The sequence below is a fragment of the Echeneis naucrates genome, chromosome 18, assembly GCF_900963305.1.
Source record: "Echeneis naucrates chromosome 18, fEcheNa1.1, whole genome shotgun sequence".
Lineage (NCBI taxonomy): Eukaryota > Metazoa > Chordata > Actinopteri > Carangiformes > Echeneidae > Echeneis > Echeneis naucrates.
The window spans coordinates 10,359,022-10,382,146 of record NC_042528.1 but is presented as its reverse complement, the minus strand read 5'-3'; the positions used below and the strand labels follow the sequence as shown (position 1 = coordinate 10,382,146).

General features: G+C 41.0%; 1 protein-coding gene across 3 annotated transcripts in view; it reads right to left on the bottom strand.

The window, feature by feature from the left end:
• fgf11a (fibroblast growth factor 11a) overlaps positions 1-23,125 on the bottom strand; it is an 80,080-nt gene that overhangs the window by 20,538 nt on the left and 36,417 nt on the right. For 2 of the 3 annotated variants that reach the window (XM_029526177.1, XM_029526176.1), the window contains 2 exons: positions 17,515-17,625; positions 5,587-5,690 (listed from right to left, as the gene is read on the bottom strand). In XM_029526177.1, coding sequence (XP_029382037.1) covers positions 5,587-5,690; positions 17,515-17,625 — 215 coding nt within the window. Of the gene's footprint in view, positions 1-5,586; positions 5,691-17,514; positions 17,626-18,427; positions 18,438-23,125 lie in introns of all 3 variants that reach the window. The other variant, XM_029526178.1, reaches the window with a different exon arrangement.

Below are 23,125 nucleotides of genomic sequence, written 5' to 3'. Positions count from 1 at the left end.
GCCAGAGTAACTGGAGGGAATCCACGTGAAACCTTCTGGCTTTGAAGCCAACCGCTGCACCACTGATCCGTACGCCAAACAAACCAAACACCCCATGAAACAGTATAGCAGTCTGAAGATTTCTACCAGTGAACCTTAGTCCAAAGTAATGCTGTGACTTTGAGAAAGAGACTAAAAGTTCATCGACTACAGGACTGTTGATCTCCAACTCCCCCTGACCTTTGACCTCCTCTCTGAGGAGACAAGAAAAACACTTCTTTTCTTTGGGTATCAATGACCCTGACCAATCCTTAAAGCACAACTTTTCTTTCTCAAGGCTACTTTCCCAATTCATCAGACAAGATCAAACAATATAAGAATAGTGAAATACGAGATCAAACATGTTTCTTCTCTTTGTGTTTCAGGCTGTTTAATTATTGCGAGAAAAACTGAGGTCATCGCAAATGTTTGAAATATTTATGAGATGTTATCATTAAATTAGATCAGATCATTAGAAGCAATTTCCATTATTCTGACAGGGTAAATTTTTGGTGGGAAAGAAAGAATAGAAATGAGAATAGAACAAACAGGATGCACAGTTAATACAAAACCATGCAGCTGATAAATAAAGATAAATGGTGCTTCTTAAGAATGCCAAGCTGGGGAAAAAAAAAAAAAAAAATCTCTTTTCTCTAAGCCATTACGGGCAAATGTACAGCTGGGAGGAGGTACTTGATTTTCAGATCCTTTAAATAAGTGTTGTAATTATCCGCTTGTGTGTGCGTGGTTGCAGAGGGGAACACGTCTGCCACAGAGGCCCATGAAAGATTAATGCTGAGTAGCCACTGGAACACTGCCGCAGCCGAGGTGAGCCTTTGTTATTGCTTCGAAAAAGGAAAACACCTCTCCACCTCGGTTTGCACTTTTTGTACTGATGCTGCTGGGGAAATTTGTTCATTTGAAGTGGTGAAAGTCAATCAGCAGGATGTCAACTCTCAACTTTATATCCTCGAAATATGGTTAATCATACTATTTGGCAACAGCAGATACCTTTTGCAGGACACTTGCTGTGCTACATTATGAATCAACACTAAAACATTCTTATTTATTGAATTTGGCATTCTCATAGTATTGCAAACATTTCATTTGAAAATCTAGTGTATTTGTTTTAAAGAGTCCCCTCTGCCATGATGCCAGAATTAACCAAAGAAGGAGTAATCATAAACTGATGGTCTCTATAGTTATGTAATGATTATTGTCGTAAGTTAAATATTGAAAAGCGAGCAGTGTAGAAGTTGTGCTTCCTATTCTGTTAACATGAAACTAAATCTATGGGGGTTTGTGTGTGTGGTTTGTTTTTAACCTCTTTTTATCTAAACCAATCAGCTTTTGGTGTCAAGACCTAGCTATTTCAATCAGCAAGTAAATGTGCCACTTCGTCAGACGGAAAAAAGACATGAAAACACAACTGGCAATAAAAAAAATCTATTCAGTGACTATAGCATTTCTTTAAACTTGACTTTTTTTTTTTTTTTTTTTTTTGTATCCACTTGGGGAGAAACCAACTGTCATGACAATGGTGACACATTAACAAACAGGTGCTTACATAAAGCTATATTAAACTAAATAGCCCCCATTTATTCATATTAAAACAGTGTATATCCCCTGAGTGCTTTTTTATACTGTTCACCAAACCCGTGGGGATATATTAGTTGGTAATTGCTAGTTAGTGAACACAGCAAGCAGTATGTCCTCCCTTTTAATTATGCTTGTGCTATATAGTGGGTTCACTGAAGACAGCAATGACTACAAATAAAAGCCATGATCATTATTGGAAATATTTGAATTTTTTCAGTCAGCACGCGACAACTTCAACAATACGATTTCCCTAACTGACAGCAAAAGAGAATTTCAACCTGCAACCAGTAACTCCAGTTATACTTCAATTCATTCTGGAAATTCTACATGTTCATGATTTTACATTTGGGTTTTTCTTTTTTTTTTTTTTTTGACCATCTGCTTTCATTTTTCAAAACCTTCCAGCGGGTGAAGCAGGGCCTGTTCCATTTGAACATGCGAACAGTTGCATAACAGGGTGTAAAGGCTCTGCACTGCCTCCCCCTGAGGACCTGAGGGCAACGAATGCAGAGAATGCTAACGTTTGCACAGAACAATAGCACGGGTGGTGGCTTGAGTTAAGAGAGTAAAATAATTCCTCCTCCTCTCCTTTGCCATCCTTCCTTTGTCTTCCCTTCTTAGTGAAAATGGGTCACCTTTCTTTTATCAGGAGAATGCCTGTGTAAGTATAACCTCTGTACCTGTGTATGTGCATGCAATAGTTTTACAGACTAGGGGGGTTCCAAGCCATGGGGAAGTCATGTACAAGGACTTTGTGCATTTTCTGGAGCTCATGTTGTTTAGTGTTTTCTTTAGAATTTTATTTATTTGTTATTTTTTGTAGTGGTTGTGGGCGGTGTTAGGGTTATTATGGTGTTCTAGAGATTGAAAAATTCGTTGTGTTTATGTTTTTAGATGGATTAGGATTAGAGTTGGTAAAATATAATGTAACAGTTAAAATGTCAGTTTATAGACATATATATACGATATGTTGAAATCTTGGTTTTAATTATCCTTCTCTATCATCTCCGTTATAGAGAATCCACAAACAACACTCTGATATCACGATGTAATTAACGTTTTCTCCATTAAGTAGCATTAGTTTTCTACCTGAATAGAAAAGGTGAGCCGGGAACACCCGAATGAAACTTCGGTTGACTACATCTATCAACTTCTATCAAGTCTATCAACTTGTGTATCCTGAAATCTGAGGTCGCCATGTTCAAGGCCTTGATGTGGAGGTAGCAGCTCAGAGTTACAGCCTCAGGGCTGTTTATGCTTGTTGGGCACAGACTTTAAATCAGGCATGTGGACACCAGCAGCGGTCCTGAAACATTGTACACTGGTCTATATTAGTGGACTGCCTCTTGTGGGTTGGGATCAAGTTTCTGCCTCAGTTGAAGAAACTTGGGGTGTCTTGCTCACGTGTGAGCTTAAAGTGTAGTATGGAGTGCATGACTGATAGGCAGCACTGTGTTAAAATACAGTAGAAGCTCAGCTGGAAGACAAAGCTTTCAACTGACCAGTTGATCTAAGTTACACCTACTCCTCAGTAGGTAGAGATTCTTTTTGTTTTTTTTTTTTCTTCTCAGAAAGCTTTAAGTTGCTTGCTTGTTAAAAATCTTTTCAAGTCCTTTCTACAAGTACAACATGAAGTTCCTTCTAGTCAGAAGTATGGGCAAAAGGCCCAGTTTGAAAATAACAAAAATTTATCTTTAACTATGAGTAGATGTTTGAGACTGCAGCTCATAGATAATATACTCCCTGCTTGAATTCTTGGAGAGTTTGATGGGCAATTTTGTCCATCAGATATAAACTAAAAGAACACAAGCGCTTAGACTGAGCCAGACTTGCCAACTACTTTTTGTCAGATTACTAGATTTGTGGGCAGCGACGGGCTTTGAACTTGAAAAAAGAAGAAATTCTGTTACCTCTTAACTGCGGTCTGTGTTTGGCAAAGTGAGACGCTGCTAGAATTAAGGAGAGATATTAAGCCGTATGCACATTTGTGTCAGCAGAGAGATGACTTGTGTATTTCAGTGTGTGTGTTTTTTCCAGGCCAATCCTCCATTGTACCTCCTGACAGAAACGCTGTATCTCCGCTCCTTGTCTCTCCCTCTGTGCATGCAGGTAGAGTTGGATGGACTTTGAAGTGAGAACGCTGATGCACTTCAAAAAAAGATCTCACACACTTTGCCTGCATACCACAAGGAAAAAGAATGGAAGGAAAAAAAAAAAAAAGCTTTTCTCCGCATCCTGATAGAGTGCACTCTGATCTATTCCTCTGTCTCCTCATCTACTCTTCCATCTACCTCTCTCTGAACATCAATGCAAAATAACTCTCGGGAAGTCGTAGCGTACAAGTGCTGCCATGACCGCAAGCGGGTAACTGTTTGATGCACAGACGGTGCGTACAGTTTGAGATGCTACCACCTAAGCTGCTCTCTGTCATTGTGCGAGCAAAAAGAAAGCAGTCGGGGGTGAAAGGAGTTAGTCTCAGATAGTATCTGATGATAGCATGGCGTCATTGGTGCAGTGGTCTTTGTACCACAGTATCACATAGTATCACACATATCCTTATCATTTCTGCTTCATAGCTTTTTAAAATCCCAAATAAAGTACCTGCTGTGAAGCATGTGTGAAAAATGCAACTAAACAGGCTAAATTGAGGCTCAACAAGCTATTTTTTTTATATTGACAGCCCAAAAGCATGATTAACTAATACATTTTGAGCTTTTCTGTTGTACATTTGGAAAATGCAACCAAGTAATGAGTTCTGATTTAGGTTTTCGTACAGTATTTCTCAGGACGCTGTCACCTTATGTGTAAAAAAATTAAACAATCTGTCACAACTTGTTTTTTACTTTAAAATGGAAACATCTTTTAACAGGTATTATACAGGCATACAGGTATTATAAAAAACCATAGTTGGTGTCTTCAAAGCTTCTCTCAGAGCTTTCCACAGCAGAGACACTTAAAGTCACACACCCCATTTAATAACATTTCATGCCAAGGGTCCCTCATTTGCTTTTAGAAATGTATTTACAGCAGTGTTTGACTATTGACCTTAATAGTCACACATGGTGTCATTGTTTTTTTTTTAAAGGATAAAATATTAACAAAATAAATTACTCTTGCTGGTGATCCCCAGATTCAATGAGTCTCAATGTGGAGGCAAGGGGTCCCCCCAATAAGAGCCACTGCTTTAATTAACCTGTGATAAATACATGCATCAGACTGCACACACACTGCACAAATTGTGAATAAAGACTGTGTATAAACTGTGTAAAACTGCTGTTTATAAATGTCGGTCAGTCTGTTCGGTGTGTGTCATATTTTGCAGCAACTTCATTGTAATTATTAGCCCTGTTTGCATGGCGTTGCTCAGAAAGAGTCCAGTTGGAGCTGAAGCGTCTGACTTTCTGTCCTTCTTATATCATTCTGCTGTTATATATTTAGCTAAATTATCCCTCAAAGCGAATTTATTTTGTTCATTAACCAATTCCCTTAAAATGGCTACGTCACCTCAGTACGTGTAACTCACTGAACCTTGAATAATAATAATAATATTAGTGATTAGCAGAGGGAGGCCCTTTCATTTGTCAATGGCCCTGTTACTACGTTAATTACATTTACAACCTGACAATATGCAATACAATACACAACGTATACACAATGTTACAATACAGATATGAACTCTCACATAGAATCAATAATAACTTGAAAAGGCCTATTTTTCTCTTCTTTCTCTTATAAGGGAAACACAAAGTAATGTGCTATGAGAGATCAGTGGCTTGCGTGAAAGCGAGCTCTGCAACAATGGCTTAAACGCATGTTTTGCTGTCAGACACTGCCTGGGCACTGTGGTTAACAAACCAATACAGTTATCAGTAGTGGGATGACTGGTTTTCACCCACAACTGATGTATTCGCATTCCATAGTAGAATTAGATTTTTAAAAGAGTCACTCGGATGTATTTGCTGAGCATACCGAAGTGTAGAGGTAGCCCTCGCTGTTCATGGCAACATAGAGCCCTGTCTTGGTGCTCTGGATGGCCACTATCCTGAGCCCCACAGGAATCAAGTTGAACTGCACTGAAAGAAAAAAAAAGACAAGGAGGAGTGGTGTTAGAACAATCATTCTTTCTTTTAAACCCTTACAGTTTTTCTTTTTGGCATAAAAAAAATATATATTGCTTTCCAGTTGTCTCCTTTTTTATCCTCTGTGTTGTACAGTGTCATAGGCGGAAGGAAAGAGTGTGAAAAAGAGACTAAATGAAAGAAGGTGAGATTAGAGGAGGTAGATTTAGGAGGGATAAAGTTTGGTTGATGGTACACCGGAGGGCAGAAAACCCTGAGAGAGACAAAGAGACAGCATAGTTTAGCATAGAGATTTAAGAATACAGTACATTAGAAAGTGACATCTCCTGAGCCTGCTTTGAATTCAATTCCTGCGTCCCGACACAGTAAACAGCACTTTGCTGAATCCCGTCCCGTAGAACCTTGGATTTTTTTTTTGTGCATAGCTCTCCATCTTAACTATTTTCAGCCCGGCCACCAGAGCTGTCTTCACGCTGTGAATTTATGTGCGTGTGTTTCACTCATTCAACAAAAGAGGTATGTTATATACACACTGTATGTTCTCATAACTTCTTAATAATAAATAGTTGAATCAAGGAATACATCCAGTATGTTTATCTGCATGTATATGTGTGAACTACTTATAAGTCTGGAAAATGTTGCCATATCAGATATTTTCACATATCACATCATATCACATGCTGTCTTTAATTACCTGACCAAATGCCAGCTGACTGGATTGGATTGATGTCAGAAAGACAACTTCAAATCAAATATAAAGATGAGCTTCACAGATTTATTACTATTATTCAGGAAAAATAATATTAGAATTTTCATTACTTTTTTTCCCTATTGTGTTAAATTCAGGGAAGAAATTAATATGAGGGCGTGTCAGTGGTATATTTTCTTTTCTTTAACGAGGTGTAAGTGTACGTTATAGAATGACAGCCTGGTTTCCAAGATGACTGATTTCATAGAATCATGTTTTAGATTCATGGAGCCATTAGTTGCTATCAGGCAAATCAATTTCAAATCAGACGTTCTGCCAAAATAATGGATGTAATTGAAGTCACATCTGATATATGATTTATGGTATGGCCGTGGAAAGTCAAACTCCAAAAAGGTTAGTTATTTTGTTTAACAGTGCATATTTTCCACCGAGGTGCTAAGAAATTCAGACACCGCACATTTCCTCGAGGAGTTGCTGGAGAAAAAAAGAACCCAATCTTTTGACATTAAACAGGACAGATCTCCATTGTGATAATACAGTAATGTCTGCACATGCATGTCATCCCCCCAATTCCACACCTCTCTCTCTCTCTATCCTTGGGGCCATGCTTCTATTTGCTCGATCAATCACTGGATCTCAAACAGTCAGTTTCGCAAATGAACAAGGTGTCACCAAAGACCATGGCCAGGATGACAAATAGAGCATGGCACACAGACAGACACACACACCTCCCTCCTTCTTGTCTTCCTCTTCCTTCTGCTCTTGCATTTTGCCCTCTTACATACACTCGTGCCGTCGCTGTGGCGATCATGACCCCATATAACCTGCTGCATGTTGAGACACACAGTAGGAGAGCAAAACTACCACGCCAATAAAATGAGCTTTGTCTCTGTATGGTGAAGTGCTGTGAGTGCGGCTGTAATAAGAGCATAACTCTGCATGAGCAGAGTTTATAAAATCAAAATACAAAAGCAGAAGGGTATGAACAGACTAAATGATATGATCTTAGTGGTGATTCTTGAGATCATGCTTTTTTTTCCATTCTGGACCGGTTCCAAAGAGCGATATGGCCCAAATGCAATGTTATTGGCAAAAAGTTGATTATAATTGAAGGATTTGAAGACATTACAACACACACAAAATAATTTCTTTTGCAATGTTGAAAGTGAAACATCAATAACAATGGAGCATGCCTCAAACCTGTGTTTGGTTATGCCAAGTAGCCAAACAGGGCAAAGTTGTACTAAGAAAGTAATAAGAAACAATATAGTGTGATTTTACATTATCCAACTGATTCTTCCTCATGCAGCTCAATAATGGTGTAAATAAGAATATCCACTAGATGGATTATTGGTAAAGCTGCTTTTAGCTGGGACCTGTTATCTTTAAGTTTCATTCCATAGATGGAATTTGAGACACTTTTACAGGGTTCTTGTTTGAAAAGCTGCAACATTTAAACTAGGGCCGCCAAACGACTTTTTGATCTGATAAATCACCAGGCAGCTGTGGATCAATCACGATTAATCACCATTCCCAAATATGACTGAAAAGTGATAAAAGTTGCCTTTAAGATTTATTTCAAATCAAAAGAATGTAATAGGCCTGAGGGAACATGGTGTCTACTTTAGGAATACAGAGTTGATCGCCCCTTTCAACTGATCGCAATTAACATGTTAACGTTGACAGACCTAATTTAAACATTTAAAGTTGGAAAGGTTCCCTTAATATGCTTCGAGGCTATATTAACTCACTACTTCTGATAACAGTTGTAATTTCAGCCTACAAAACTGTCACCAGTTAAAATATGAGACACTTTTTTTCATCTGTCTCGGTCTGACACACTGTTTTAAAGATTACTGAGGACTTTGCCTCCTAACCCATGTAAACGTTTGAGTATATGAAGTTTGACAGGCACAGCAGCTATAATGGCTTTTGTTTCTCTCTCCCTCTCTCACTTTTTCTGCATTAAATATATCGGTCTTTATTCTTCCCAGTCAAAAAGAGTTTGTATTTTCATACAGCTCACATAACTCTCTGCCTGGATGATAGCGGCACGCCATCCCTCTTTGGTTTTCCGTCTTTCCTTGTCCCTCTCTCTGTCCTTCTGTTTTACTCGTTTTTCTCCCTCTGCTGCTCAGAGTGTGCTGGGAGCTGCTAGATTAATCAAAAGTCTTTAGAGGGAGGGGACAGAAGAGGAGGGGAGGAAAATGAAGGGGAGGAGGAAGGGTGTTGCCAAATCAATCCCACAAGTCAATTTGAGGCCTGAGATCGTCTGCACAATAAATAAACAAGGAGAAAGGGGAGACTGGAGGAGGGGGTGGAGGGGGAGGCAGTAGCAGGACACAAAGTTAAGCTGTGCAGAGGGCATCTGCAGGCCTGCTCACTGTGCTGCCGCTCTGCAGTGTTGGATTGTGCTGCCCATTTAGTCTCCACTGTATTGAGAAGAGGATTATAGTCATCTGTGAGAAGGCACAAAGGGTTTAACTTCTGGACAGGAACTGACCGTTCTTAATTCTGTTTCCTGTATGAATAAGCTGACTGGATAAGAGCATTTTGATGTGATAGCAGCATCTGAAATGGAAGTTAGCTGACTTCTTGTGCAGAGTGACAGTCTGCATTTAAGAAGTGTCCTTTTCCTTAACTAACCCAAAAACTGTGTCCCAATCCAGGAGCCAGGTCTGGTCTACAGAGGACTTTTGACATTTTGATCAATCACCTACCCATTGTGTCACAAAGTTTGGCTCCTGTACCTTAGCAATCTTGACAACTTTGAGTATTGGTTTTAACAGGTGCGTAGTTGCTGCTGAAATGAGCAAAAAAAATAAAATAATGCTCACCGTTTTCAGGCTCTTGGTTGGAATAGTTTGTCATTTCATTTTATCACCGGCACAGAATTGATTTTAGGGATGGGTTGGGCCACGAAAGAGCCACACTTTGAAAAGAAAGGCGACAATTTCCAGTTTTATATAAAGGGTGAAAGATAAAGGAAGGATGTGGCACAGTCAGTCTTCAAATGCGGCCCCTGCTCTGGGACACAGACCAAATAATCTACCAACATTTGGCTTCTGCAGGGCAGGTGACTTGCAACATGCAACAGGTGTTTATGCTAAGTGCTATGAGTAGATATCAGCCAAACTCCTGCTATATGCTTAATGTTAAATTATATAGCTAGTGCGATTATACTAATTGTCATGTACTTTTTCACAGTGTTTTAACAGTTTCTAACGAAAGGTAGCTCTGGCCAAACTTAGTAAAGAAGACCCTTGTATGTTTTCATTTCACTTTCTCTTCCTGTTCTCAGTGTCTTCATGTCCACTTTCCCTGGATCAAGCCCAGCGCCACTTTAAAATCCCAAGATTTTCCACATCCACCTACTTCAGTGCAGCATCTAGATGTAAACACAATATATATATGTTCAAAACCTGCCTTAAAATGTCACGTGGTACAATTAATTGTTTGAATAAAGTTTTCCGGCTACAGAATTGTACATTTATAGAGTATAGACTTTCGTCACCATTGAAATGTGTCGTATACAAAGATCTTTTGCATCTGAAATGGCAAATTATTAACATTATTTTCAAATATATCCTTACTTCATTATATTTAAAATAACATTTATATCTGGAGTAATACAGGCCAGTACACTGCAATTAGGGAAATTACACATGCATTAACAAAGATGGAGAAAACAGGTTAATTGGTGCCGTTACCAGATGAAATAGCCTACGTCCATTTGCACGCTGTCATTTGTGTTGTAAAATAATGTACTTTAACGCTTCAATAGTAGATTAAATGACTTGTTGCTGGGCTTCATATCTGATTTCCCTGGTGGTCAACAGCTCTTTAAACAACTGCCTTCATTCTCCTGTTATTTAACTTCCACCTCTCCCCCAGGGCTTCCCTCCCCATAACTGATTTTTCTGTGCCTTTATCTGTCTTCCTTTCATTCCATCTGTTTTTCCTGTTTTCTCTCTTATCCTCTTCTCTTTCCCTGGTGCTTTCTGTCTTTTCAGCCCCCGTTGTCACGAATTAACGCTTTTCCTTTCCCCGCTCTTTTTTTTTTTACATCTATCCATTTTTCTTCCTTATTTGTTCCCTTTCAGTTCCCTCGTCGCCTGATGCCATTCGCTCAGACTTCTGAAACCGATACTTTTCCATTCCTGTCCATTCATCTTTGTCCTATTTCGCCCTGCAGCCTTCTCTGCCTGTCTCCTCATCATTCACTCTCTTTGCTTCCCCTCTTTTATATCCCCCATTTTCACTTCTCCTTGTTTTGTATTCCTTGTGTCAGTCTTCTCATCCTCACAAACCAGATCTGCCTTTCCTCCTCATCTGGTTAGGACAGCTTTTGCTTTCCATGTTCACTTTTTTCCCCTCCTTGAATGAAGCGGTTCTCACACAGAACATAGTTTCCCCGATCTGCCCTTCAACTCTTTGAGATTTCAGCAAGACGTAGCAGACCTGTTCCAGAGCACTGACGGATAAAATTTTGCTCCAACAGTGGGAGATGGTAATTACAGTGGATAGTAGTACGGGAATCAAATGCTCCTTATGGCTTTCCAATGCACACATAGAGCACACACATAGAGTAAATACTTGTTATCTTTCTCTCTCTACTGCTTTCTTCCTTTTTTCGCTTATTCTGTCAGACTATCTGTTTCCTCTTTCCTCCTCTCCAAGAAACTGAATTCACAAAGAGCCCAAACTCAGTGACAACCACATCACATTTACTCTGGCCCTGTTTTGCTTTATGAATTTTTGAATCTTCCTTCAGCTCTCCTGAGAGGTCTCTCGATGCCCATCTATTCCTCTACTGATCTCTTCTTTACCCACAGATTTTGTCACCCGCTTCGCTTTAGTACCACTCCACCCCATTTTATGTTTGGATTAACCCCTGCATACAGACACACTCTCACAGATTACAGAATACTGTAAACATCTTAAAAACCTTGAAAACCTATTTTCTCAATCCTCTTACCATGAGCCATGGGATCCTACAAAATAATCTGGCGTCTTCTTTTTTTTTTTACATTTTCTTAAAAGAGGTCTGGGTTCTTTCTTAAATCAAATAACAACTCTGTTTAAGTAGGAGACCACTTGGATCATGCACCAATTAGAGCCAGTGGAATTAGTTGCGGGGTTGTTTGCTTTAGTCACAGCGGTAATCAAATTTCTAAATAAACAATAAATCACTTCACTATATCCAGAATGCTAATGGCTGAAAATAAAAACAGAGACTTTGGCTACTTTTTTGGAATTTTGAGTGATTTCAAACTCTTTGCAAAAATGTTTTTCACAATACATATCATGAGGTGAAAAGAAACCTTTCGCTGCGAGGAGTGTTGAAAACTCTTAATAAGCAGTAAAAAATAAGCCAGTCCAAAAAAAAAAAAAAATGGCTAAAATGTGCAAGAACATCCGTATCATCCTTTAATGGCATCCTCTTCCATGATAAATAGATAATAAATCTCAACATGCCCTTCTTTCCTCTTTCAGCTTTGTTACATAACAGCCTGGCAGAGCCAAGAGGGGGGAAGGAGAGGGGAAAAAGGAGCAGTATGAGAGGAGGTGGGGTGAGGGGGTGGAAACTCCCCTGACCTCCCACCAGAGGGGGTAGACACAGTGATCGAGGAGCCGTCAGCTCTGTGCCAGCTGCTGCCCCTGGTGCCCATCACATCCCTCCCCCTAATCCTCTCTCTTCCTTTTCTCTCCATCAGCCTCACTTTTTCCCCCTCACTCTCACTGTCTCGCTCTCTTCCTCTGCCAACGCATCTTGTCTCGGCAGCTCAGTTTTCTCTGGCGTGTTCCACTGTACCCTCTTTTTCTTCCTCTTCTACTCTCTGATCCTCCTGATCTATTATCTATTTCCACCCCTTTGTCACTTTTTGCTTTAAAATCCAGTCACTTCCAGCTTCCTGACAACTTCCTCTATCACCTAGTTATTTAAGCCCTGAGGGAATTTGGTTAAAGAAAATGTGATGAAAGTACTGCAAGGCCATACAAAAGGAGCTCTTGTCAATGTTCATTGTGCTGCACCCCCCCTCAGGGCTTCCGTATTGTCTCCCAAGATTTGTCCAGCATGCTCGTCAAAGTCCTACCATTCTGACGGTCTGATGGTCTTGGCATTCTATCGGGTGGAAAAGAAAAGACAAAAAAGTCTGCTAATGTTAAACTGGGTCAACTCAAATCAACTAAGGTAATAAGGACATAAGGGTTAGTCCCGTTTAATTATCATTTCAGACTAGTTTTATTTCCTTTTATGAGCTATTCTGTAGAGCTTATGAGTTGTGATCCGGAGCAAGAGCTACACTCTCTGATGAAATATATTTCCAGATCAATTTATATTAAATCTAATGATCTCCCAGCAAATCTAGGTACAGCAACAATGTTCAGAAAGGGGCAGGAGCAGGGCGAGAGAGGGGGCTGGCAGCAAACTTTTTGCACGATGATCCCCATACAGTTTAGTCCAGCTGTTCAAAAGTGGTCAAAGTAAGTCGAAGTAAGAAACACTTTGTTGATAAAGTTTGTACAACGCGTGATATATATTAGCTCTAAAAAAGGAAGATTTTGAGGGAAAACTGGAGCTACAATTGAAATGGAGTGAAACTGAAAGCTGCCTGGTTCAAGCCCAGTTTGTATTATACAGTACGTCTGTTCTCCCAAGGAGAGCACTGACGATAAGCCTGACAGTCCGCCCCCCACACACATGCACACACACTCACACAGTCATGCACACTTGCCTTAACAAAGGTACAGTACATGCTCACACAGCTATTTTTACCTTTTCAATATTCTGTGCAGCCAGGTAGATGATTGTGGTAGTGATTGATACTGACTCACAATGATGTCAATCATTCAAGTATTCCTGCATGAATGAATGAATGAATAATCTGGCTCTTTTATCAAAAAGGTGCACAATTTATGAGTTTCACAGGACTTACCTGTCAACACTTCCCTCACACTGCCCCTGAGAACACAAAGCCTAGGACAGTATTAAACCAATTACCGTCATACCCACACACCACCATACCAACACTTTGTGGAGAGACCCCACGCGGACTGATGTTAAGCACCACAACACGCCAGGAATGCTGTCACACAACAGCAGTCTTTACATCCACCTGGAAATGAGCCCTGTTCGCCTTCGGATTTGCCCTGCGGTATCATGTGATGAATATTTCAGATTGGGTATGAGAATGTTTAAGGTTCAGTGTGCAATGATGTTTGCCTCAGCGTAGATGTGCTGTTACATAAGAGGGAGAGGTGAGAGAAGATCCCATCAGTTGCAGCTGAGCTTTCTGGAGTATTTTTATCGCTAATGTACCTAAACATTAGCAAATTGGGGGTTTATTAACAGATCTGCTCCATGCAAAGGAGCAGCAGCTCTACCCTGAGTCTCTGCCGTATTCCTACCCCAGCCACCCAGCCTTCTTGCGGAGAAAGCCAATTTCAGCTGCTTGTATCCGCAATCTTGTTCGTTCAGTCACAATCCTTTACTATTGACCATAAGTTAGTGTAGGAATGAAGATTGACGGGTAAATCAAGAGCTTTGCCTTCTGCCTCATCTCCCTTATCATGACAATAATGTGGTACAGCGAGTGCAGGGTGGATTAGTGGGGTTCAGAAGATCTGGTGGAAGTGCTCCTTCCACTGTCCTATCACCTCCTCAGTTGAGGTCAATAGTGTTCCATCCTTGCTGTTCACATGTTGGATGGCTCCCCATTTCTCCCTCCTGAGGTGATGGATGGTCTTCCAGAAACAACATCGCCTCAACAACAACTTCAACAACTGAAGCTTTGAACATCGACCATTCAATGCCCCCAGCCTACAGGGAGTAGGTGGGAGTTGAAGGCTCCCAGTTTACCTGGACTACTCATTTGGTCTTGCCAGGTCTGTTCAGGGGTTTTCTTTGCCATCTGACCCAACTTACCACCAGATGGTGATCAGTTGAGAGCTCTGCCCCTCTAGCCGAGTGTCCAAATACTGCGGTCTTAGATCAGATTATAGGGGGTCTCCAGGGTCTCTAAGAAGGCCAAATTCTCTGAACTGCTGTTCGGTGCTTATGCACAGACAACAGTAAGAGTTTTCCTCCCTGCCTTCAAGCATAGGGAGGCAACCCTCTACTCCACTGGGGTAAACTCCAAGACAATGGTGCTCATCTGGAGACTTCCCGAAAATCCCCACGTATCACTACACACTCCTGGCAGGTCCTTTCACGTCCCCAGAACCAGCCTTTGTTGCCCAGGTCTGGGTTGCTGAGGCTCCTCGCCATCACAGCCACTCATATGGAAGCGCACCCAACTCGTGCAGATGATGGGTCTGTTGTGAGGTCTGGAAAGGGGGAGGGGGTCTGATCTCCCACACCCCCTCAGACTTTAAAGAGACTGTTGCTTCCACAGAGATTTCCCAGATCTCTGCTAAGTGCCTTCCTGGACCTTTATCAAATAATAAATTACAGTCCATGCCACAAATCAGCATACCCCGCAGAGAGGGACCCCTTCTCTGACCCTCCACTCGGGTTGGCCTGATAACATTATCAGGCAATGGATGCAAATTGCCACTCGGGAATGCATACAGGCCAACAAGGACACAAAGATTGATGTAATAAGAAAGTGGATATTCCAATCAAATAAGAGACTGCAATCACGTCAAACGGATTCCCCTGTGAGAAGAGGACTTCACTGCTGTTCGAACCACTTTTCTACACAAGATAGTTTGGCTGAGGTAGAATTTACACCGGGCAATGAATTATTCCAATTATGTAACAACAGCGGCACCTGAATGACGAACCACAGGGACCGATGGCATATTGCCTGAGTAGCATAATCTATGTGCTTGGTTGTTGCCTATAACTTGTTCTGTAAAAAGAACAGAATAAAAGAATAAAAGAATAAAAGTAGTCAAAAATTTTATTTTATGGACTCTTGGTAGAGTTCTGGGGAAGTTCTGAAGAGGAGAGCTTCCACAGGAGACCTGACGAAGCAATAACAACCACAACAGAAAAAGAAACTCAGAAGTCAGAATTTAGTCGCTAAGCTACAGGGGCTAAGTTCCAACTTGAAGCTAGGCTGCTGGAGACTGGTACAAGTTTGGCTGCCCGGCACTCAGCCTCCAGTGTCTTGTGTTGCCGTGGTAACCAGGGCCGCTTGTGCTGATTGCAGCTCCAGTCTGTTTTCATCAGGAAAGAGAAGGATAATTTGGATATTAACTTAATAACCAAGCCAATTGCACGAAAGACAATACTGCCGCTGAAGAGGGATGAGCCAGACAGCCACTTCAGCTGAGGACCAGTCTAGCTTGGGAGACCATGACGAAGGACCTCGACGAGGCCGCTCTCGTCAGACATCTCCTGCTCTTTTCATGGCCAGCTGAGTAGTCGACTAAGTAAGGTGGCGTTTATCTGCTTCTCCGGCAGGTTGTTCTGAGTGGTGTGAGGCATGGCTAACAGACAACAGTGAATTAAATTTTAGTTTTAGAGCTCTCCTTCAAATCCTCAAGAATCACCAGCCGCCTAATTATCATTGTTATATCATGCCAATCCATTTACATATCCAAGCTCACCTGTTTCATCTAGTTTATGCTTTGACTTGCACCTGTATATAATGAGCACGTTTTAATTTACCCCTTTTAATACATAAAAATCTCCATAAATTAAGCCATTGTTACACTCCTTCCTTCAGTAATTGTTCTTAAGTCAATCCACAGTAAAGAACATCCCTTCCAGATTGAGACTTGATAAGAGGCAATACTATATACAATCCTAGGCACAACAGGTCCATGAGATGGGGGAGAATGGGTGTCCAAGTCACCCTTCAGGCTGTGCCCAACCGGGCCCCATGGCAGACCTGTCCACCAGGCAGTTGCTGATTGGCCCCTTGACTGAGACCAGTTTGGTATGCATTCTACCTAAATCCAGGTTATTCCAGCCTCAGCTGCTTCCCCCACAAGTACTCTGACACCTTCATAAAATGCTGAAATACAAACTTCACTTGAGGAAGCACAATAAAGAGAGAAGGTGTGATTATTTCCTCTTCTCAGTAGATTGTAAATCCAAAATTGTGCTAACTTTGTGTTTTCTATCCAAAGTGGTGTTTTGACAGAAAAGAAATACTGTCTTCCCACATAAGGGATATCCTATAATACAATATTGATCTTTTTAGGAGGGCTGGAGGGAGTCCAGGGACTCATGGAATATGATGTTTTTGGTTCATAAGTGATGACCCTTTACAGGGTAAAGGAGTGTGTTTCTGTTGTTGCTATGGTCCAAGGTATAAATGTTCAACCACTGTGAAATGGCAGTGAGGAGCTGTCACCAAAAAATAAAAAAGAAATAAATCACTAATCAACTGGATTGAATCAATGTAGAGACCATTTGGCAACATCAAAGAAGCTGCACTGACTACTCATCCATGATAATGCAGATGCCAAAAGCAGAAGGTAGTATTTGACCTGAGAATGTAACGCATATATAATCGGCACAACTCAATACCTGAGCCGGTAGGATGTATACAATAGCGCTGAAATTCTCTGAACAGGCAAGTCTCAATTTGATTACTGGCCGCAGAGAAATCCTTCCCCTTTACCTATCTCTCCCCCATTTCCTGTCCCTCCACACTGTCCTTTATAATAATGACAGGTCCAAATGGCCGAAATATATTTATTTTTAAGAAAAAATATATGTGCATAATTATTTCATTTTTCTGTGGAAAATTCAGGAGGAATATCATCATTTGTGAAAGAAAGGGATGTTGGGAACATCCTGTGCCTTACAGCAAACAGATATTAAACTGAAATGGGTAAAAGGATACACGCATCTCCAAGACAGTGATCGACTATGATTCATTATGCAATGTTAACGCTTCCTATTTAGCTGGAATTCACCAAGTCTACCTCACCAAGTGTGCATAGATTTTCAGCCTGATTGATGCTTCAAACCGGCTGCTGTGTATTCATGTGCTGTTGAGACGTTCAGATATATGTACATCTCACCAGGAAGTCCCCCTTTGAATGTCCTCTGTCAGTGAAGCACGGTGGAAGCCCACTCTGTGAGCCATGAAATATAAACCTTCATCAGACTGACAGCATCTGTGTGTCTCATTGTTCACTTACAGAAGGAGCTGCTTTCGTCCTTTGTGCCTTCCATGGTGCCATCCGGCAGCATCTGGAGGTAGAACCCATGTCGACAGTAGAGCCGGGTGACGATGCCCTTCAGCTGTGGCTCTGTGGAGCAAACGCGGGGTTAAACATAGTTAGCACCCCTAGACAGACATACACACACGCACTCGTGCACGCATATTTATGCACGCACCTTCCTGTGAGCGCACACATTGACTAAACAACAGGCAGGTCTTGATATTTACACTGTGAGACAGTCAAATAGTGTGTGTGTGGCTGGGTGTGTGACAGTGGCTTTCAGTGGGATTGATGGGACCTTGGTGTCTGCAAAAAAGAAGCATATTTCAGAGACAGGTTCAAGTGCGGCAGGCAAGCTGCTCATTTTGTATGTGTGTGTGTGTGTGTGTGTGTGTGCGTTCGCGTGCAGTTGCAGCAGCTACCCGTCACACACAACGAGGTGTGCACTTCCAATGGGCAGAGCAGGGTTCTTGGTTTCCATTTGTTTAGACCTGATTGCAGTTCGTTTTTTTTATTATTATTTTTATTTATTTTTTTTTTACTTTGCTAACAGATAACATCCATTACCTATACAGCTTATCCTTCAGGGTCACAGAGGGGTTGGAGCCAATTTCAGCTAACATTGGGCGAGTGTGGGGTCCACCCTCAATAGGTCCCCTGTCCAGAGACAAACAGCCATACACACTCACTCCTACAGGTAATTTTAAATAACCATTGAAACAAAATCTGCATGTTTTTGGACTGAGTTTATGAAGGAGAAGGAAACCCAAGCAGCCACCAAGATGGAATCAAATGGTGTCAAAAATATAGATTTTTTTCCTTTTCTCTGTCTTTCAGCTTTTCCCTATTTGGGATCGCCACATGTGACTTGCATGATTGATTTGGCTACCACTTTTACACTGGATGCTCTTCCTGCCACAAGCTTCCCCATCAATCCGGGCTTGGGACTGGCACAAGCCGACCATTGGTTTGCATTGTAGTTGGGGTTTGAACCCAGGTCCTCTGCATGCAAAGTACACAGCTGTAGCACAGAGCTACACCCCTTGACCAGTCAGTACACAACTTTTAATGCAAACACTGGCTCTGTATAAATGGAAAAATTATAGAAGAGCTCATTAAAAATATGTGGTTATCTCCATTTCTTATTATCTCTCACATGTCAAAGGATCAAACACATTCATGGTCACACTGAATGTTTAATGTACCACCTCCTATTGTCTGTTCACTCAACTGTTGTTTGCTCAGAAGTGTCAGATTACTACTTGAATCAGTGAGCCAATCAAGCATATTCACACATCATTGCTCTATAGACAAACTGACATGTCTTTCACAAACCTTGTGTTTGTGTTTCTTTTCTCCGGCTGACCGTGGGAGCCCTTTTCGCTCCAAAGTGCTGAGGGAAACTAAATAGTGAATCAGAAGGAATGTCAGAATGCTTAAGTGTTTCCACAATCAAGTTTTAATGAGATGCATCAAATATGGATGAGGACAGAGAAGTACGGGGCAGCTGGCACTTGGCCCTGGGTTGACAGCAGGAGTGTGTGTGTGTGTGTGTGTATGTGTGTGAGTGAGAGAGAGAGAGAAAGATAGAGATGCACTGAATAATATTGAGTCTGGCATTTACACTGATAAGAAGCCTTTAAATTGTCCCTGAAGTACATGGAAAACAATACAATAATTGAGTCACTTTGCAGATTTTCTTTTCAATATCTTTATATTGTATATCTTTTTTCAAATATCAAAATTATCCTTGATAGTTATTGAGAAAGCTGGGATGTATAAAAAGGTCAGACATGAACCAAAAGTGCCTGAGATATCCTGACATTTAGGGTAAGCACTTTTGGAACTTTCATTCGCCACAATTTAATTTAGTCACTTCTGTTTTGGCGTTGTGGAGATAACCTCACATGATTTCACCTTTGGTAATTTACACATCCTCGTGAAATAGCTATTGCAACATGAAAATGGACAGCCTCATTAATCTATGCTTGCGTCATATTAATTGAATTTGTTGTGTCATAGATAGTATTTCCCTTTTACTTGGATATAAATTCCAAGTATAAAAAAAATACAGAGATTAGAATAACTAATTAAAAGCTAATGTGAACTTTTTTTTTTTTTTGGAGGGGGGTGGGGGGTGGGGGGGCGATTAATCATTGAGTAGTAGATATGAAGATGCAACATTAAAGGTTTGGCAGGTTTCAAATAAGTAGCTTTGTTGAGGTGTTTTCCAACAGCTCAAAGTAAAAAGAGTGTAGCTGCTCTGAACTGCCTCACTCAAAGGGCCTGCTGCCTTAGACTGAGGCAAGATGTGATTAATGTTCAAAAAAGGATAATGGCAAAACACTTTTGAACAGTCGAGCAATGAGTGTGATGCTGCAGCTCATTAGAGTTTGAGTTAAGCCTTGATGTCTGTATTCGTCAAAGAAACATGGGTTTCTAATCCTCCTTTTCATGCTGACAGTGTGACCCAACATGTTTCGAAGGCTTTCATTGGAAGTTCTGGCCTCAGCAGCCAGATTGAGTCTATGTAACTACTAAATGATAAAAGCTCATCCATCCTCGTCTGGCTGAATAAATACAGAAGGGTCAAACATGGAGTGTGGTAATCTGTAATATCCTGAGTGTTAATCTCAAATTAAGCCTCAGACCACACACCAGGCCATGTGCTGCTTAACACATCTGCCGCAGAGCCGAGCTGAGGAACAGTCACACACACACACGGCAGATGTTGACCTTTAGTGTAACTCCGCCTCTGTTTAGCGCTGTTTGGTAACTGCTGTGATCCAAAACATTCAGAGGAAACGCTGCTTGGGCACAAGGACATACATGATGATTGGTAAAACTGCAGAGCCAACCCACCCACAGAATCTCAAACTCAGTCCATACGGCAGCAATTGGTGAATTTACGAGTCTTTTCTGGGGCAAGTATTAGTTAAAACGAGAGTCAAAACACACACACACACACACACACACACACACACACACACACACATACACACACACACACACACATATATACATGCAAACAGGAAGTTGACTTTTATTTGACTGTGGATAATTATGAGCCTGTGCAGTAAATGCAAAGTCATTACCTAAGATAACTTAGTAAATAACTCAATTCAAAAGAAAAACTCGACTAAATCTCTTTAAGGTGTGTTTGTGTTTTAAAAGGAAAGCAAGGCGATGAAAAGAAGCAAAGATTAATGCACCAGTCACTCTAACGTGTCCTAAATTTGGGAACATGGTGTCACTGTGTCACCTGGTGTCCATCAAAGGCACTGTGGTTCCCCCTCTGATAACTATGACTATCTAACTTCTACTACTAGTTTTAATTATAATCAACCAGCATATTGATTTTGTTGTCTGCCCAACAGAAGTTATTAAAGGCTTTGGAGGCTAGTACTGAGCCAGATGTAGCACGAATCCAGTCTTGGGTTTAACTGAAAGAAGCTTTTAAAGCTCCTGACATTTTGGGATTAAAGCGTCCATTTTTATTCTCACATCTATCCTCCAAATTACAGCTATTCAGAGTAGTTTCCCTGAGAGTTTTATTCTTGGAAGGGTAGAAAAGCTTTGTAAATGGCAGTCAGATCGTTGGACTAAAACAAATTCAGTCACGGGCAGACTGCAATCAGACTGTCACATTTTAATGTATCCTGGGAATATTCCAGCATTAGTCAACAGACAAAAGTTTTGTTATCAGAGTACATCACATCCCACAGCCCAGAGTGTGTAGTGGTGTGCATGTCTATATGCATTAGAAGGATTTGTGCTCATAATCACGCAGACATTCATTGCCAATTATAGAATGACCTTAATAAAGAGCAGGATTAATTTAACTTATTAAGAATTTCAACCATTAAAGTCACCCTGAACCCTCTGGCTGCCTGATTCCTCCAGTCAGATGGCAACAGGGCAGCAGCAAGTGTTATTTTCACACTTCGGCGTCTGTGTGTGTTTGTTGGATATCTCTGATAGAGTGGGCTTGGCCGAGGAAGCAGAGACAATCTGCCGTGGACAGTATGTGTCATCACACACGTCACACATACTGCTGCAATATTTTTGTCTCTTTCCCACTGTCCATTGTCTTTTCCCTCTCAAGTTTCCCTGTCCTATTTATGGTCTGGCCGAGGAATAAAGTCCATACTGACCTACTGCAGAGGGCACCATTTATGCCCAGTGCCAACTGTGAGTACCAGGTAAGAAAGTAGTGTGCCCTGTACTATAAGCGGTGATGTAGAAAGTGTAATTTCACCTTGCAGTTCTTCATCGCCATTCGAACAAGCTTCAGGTTTAGCCCAGAGTCGTAAAAATGATTAACTATTAAAGTAAAATAGGGGATTCCCCTTGAGGAGTTCACAAAGGCAAATCTGTAATTTTGTGAGGTCACTGAGATGCTGACCTTTGACCAAAAGCTAATCAATACATCAATGAATCTTAGTGAATTTTGCTCATTTTGAAGAAATTCCAACCCATGCAGACAACCCAAAAACATACTGCCTCTGACCCAGGCAGTTAAACAAGGCACCTTCAGTTAAAGCTGCCCTGTGAGGTTTTCTGATAAACAAAGGCAAGTCATGTTTGCACTTGTTCTTAGCGCCAGGACTGAATGTGTGTATCCTTGAGGCCACACAAAAGCATTAAATGCATTTGAGGCATCATAAAACATTTGCAAGGATAAAGTTGTATTGATGTTTTCAATTACTGCTTGCTAGCTTGCAGTCTTCTGCTTTGGTACACTGATGTGCTGCTGCTGCTGGCTGACAGCAGAGCAGCCTAAAGTAGGGCTGAACGATTTTGAAAAATAGTAAAATTTTTCTCCAATATTGCGATTGCGATTTTCATGTTTATTCAACTGCTCATTACAGAAACATAAGAGCAACAAATCATGGGCTTCGCCTCTATGTATCTGAAAGAAAAAAAAAAAAAAAAAAAAGGTACTGCTTAATAGTATGCACTTTTTAATCATTCTGCAAAATAAAGATATTTTTAAATGTCATCTGTCTTACTGCCCCCAAATCAGTAACATTTCACACAAACTGAAACACACGATTTGCCTCAACTACTTTGAAAGTGTTTTGGAAAATCAAAGTAAATAAAGTTATAAATAAAAACATGGATAAATACACATACTGTACCATTTATTAAGCGTATTTATCGGTGCTGTGAACCCAGGCTAGGTCACCATGCTGAGAGGCACGATATCTTTAGCAATGAACTCAGTTATTGCCTGAGTGACATCCCCGTGCCATTTAGGACTACGCTCATACAGAGCAACTCTTTCAAACAGGTCGGGCAATGACGCCTGTCTTGGGTTTAGCATGTGTGGCGCACTAGTGCTCGGCTGTCATAAATGGCTTTGTGGTGTTTTTTTTTAAGTGCTGGAAGAGGTTTGTTGTGTTGCCCCGTGAAGTAGCAACAGAAGCACAGCATGCTCTGCGCAACACCTGACGCCGCGCAGCATCTTCCCTTTTAAAGCTGAAATAATTCCACACTGCTGATGTGCTGTTCCTCATCGAGACTTAAGTCTCAGCTGAGTCGTTTCTGACGGGTCGATCGAACCAGAGGCCATTGTGCAGCATAA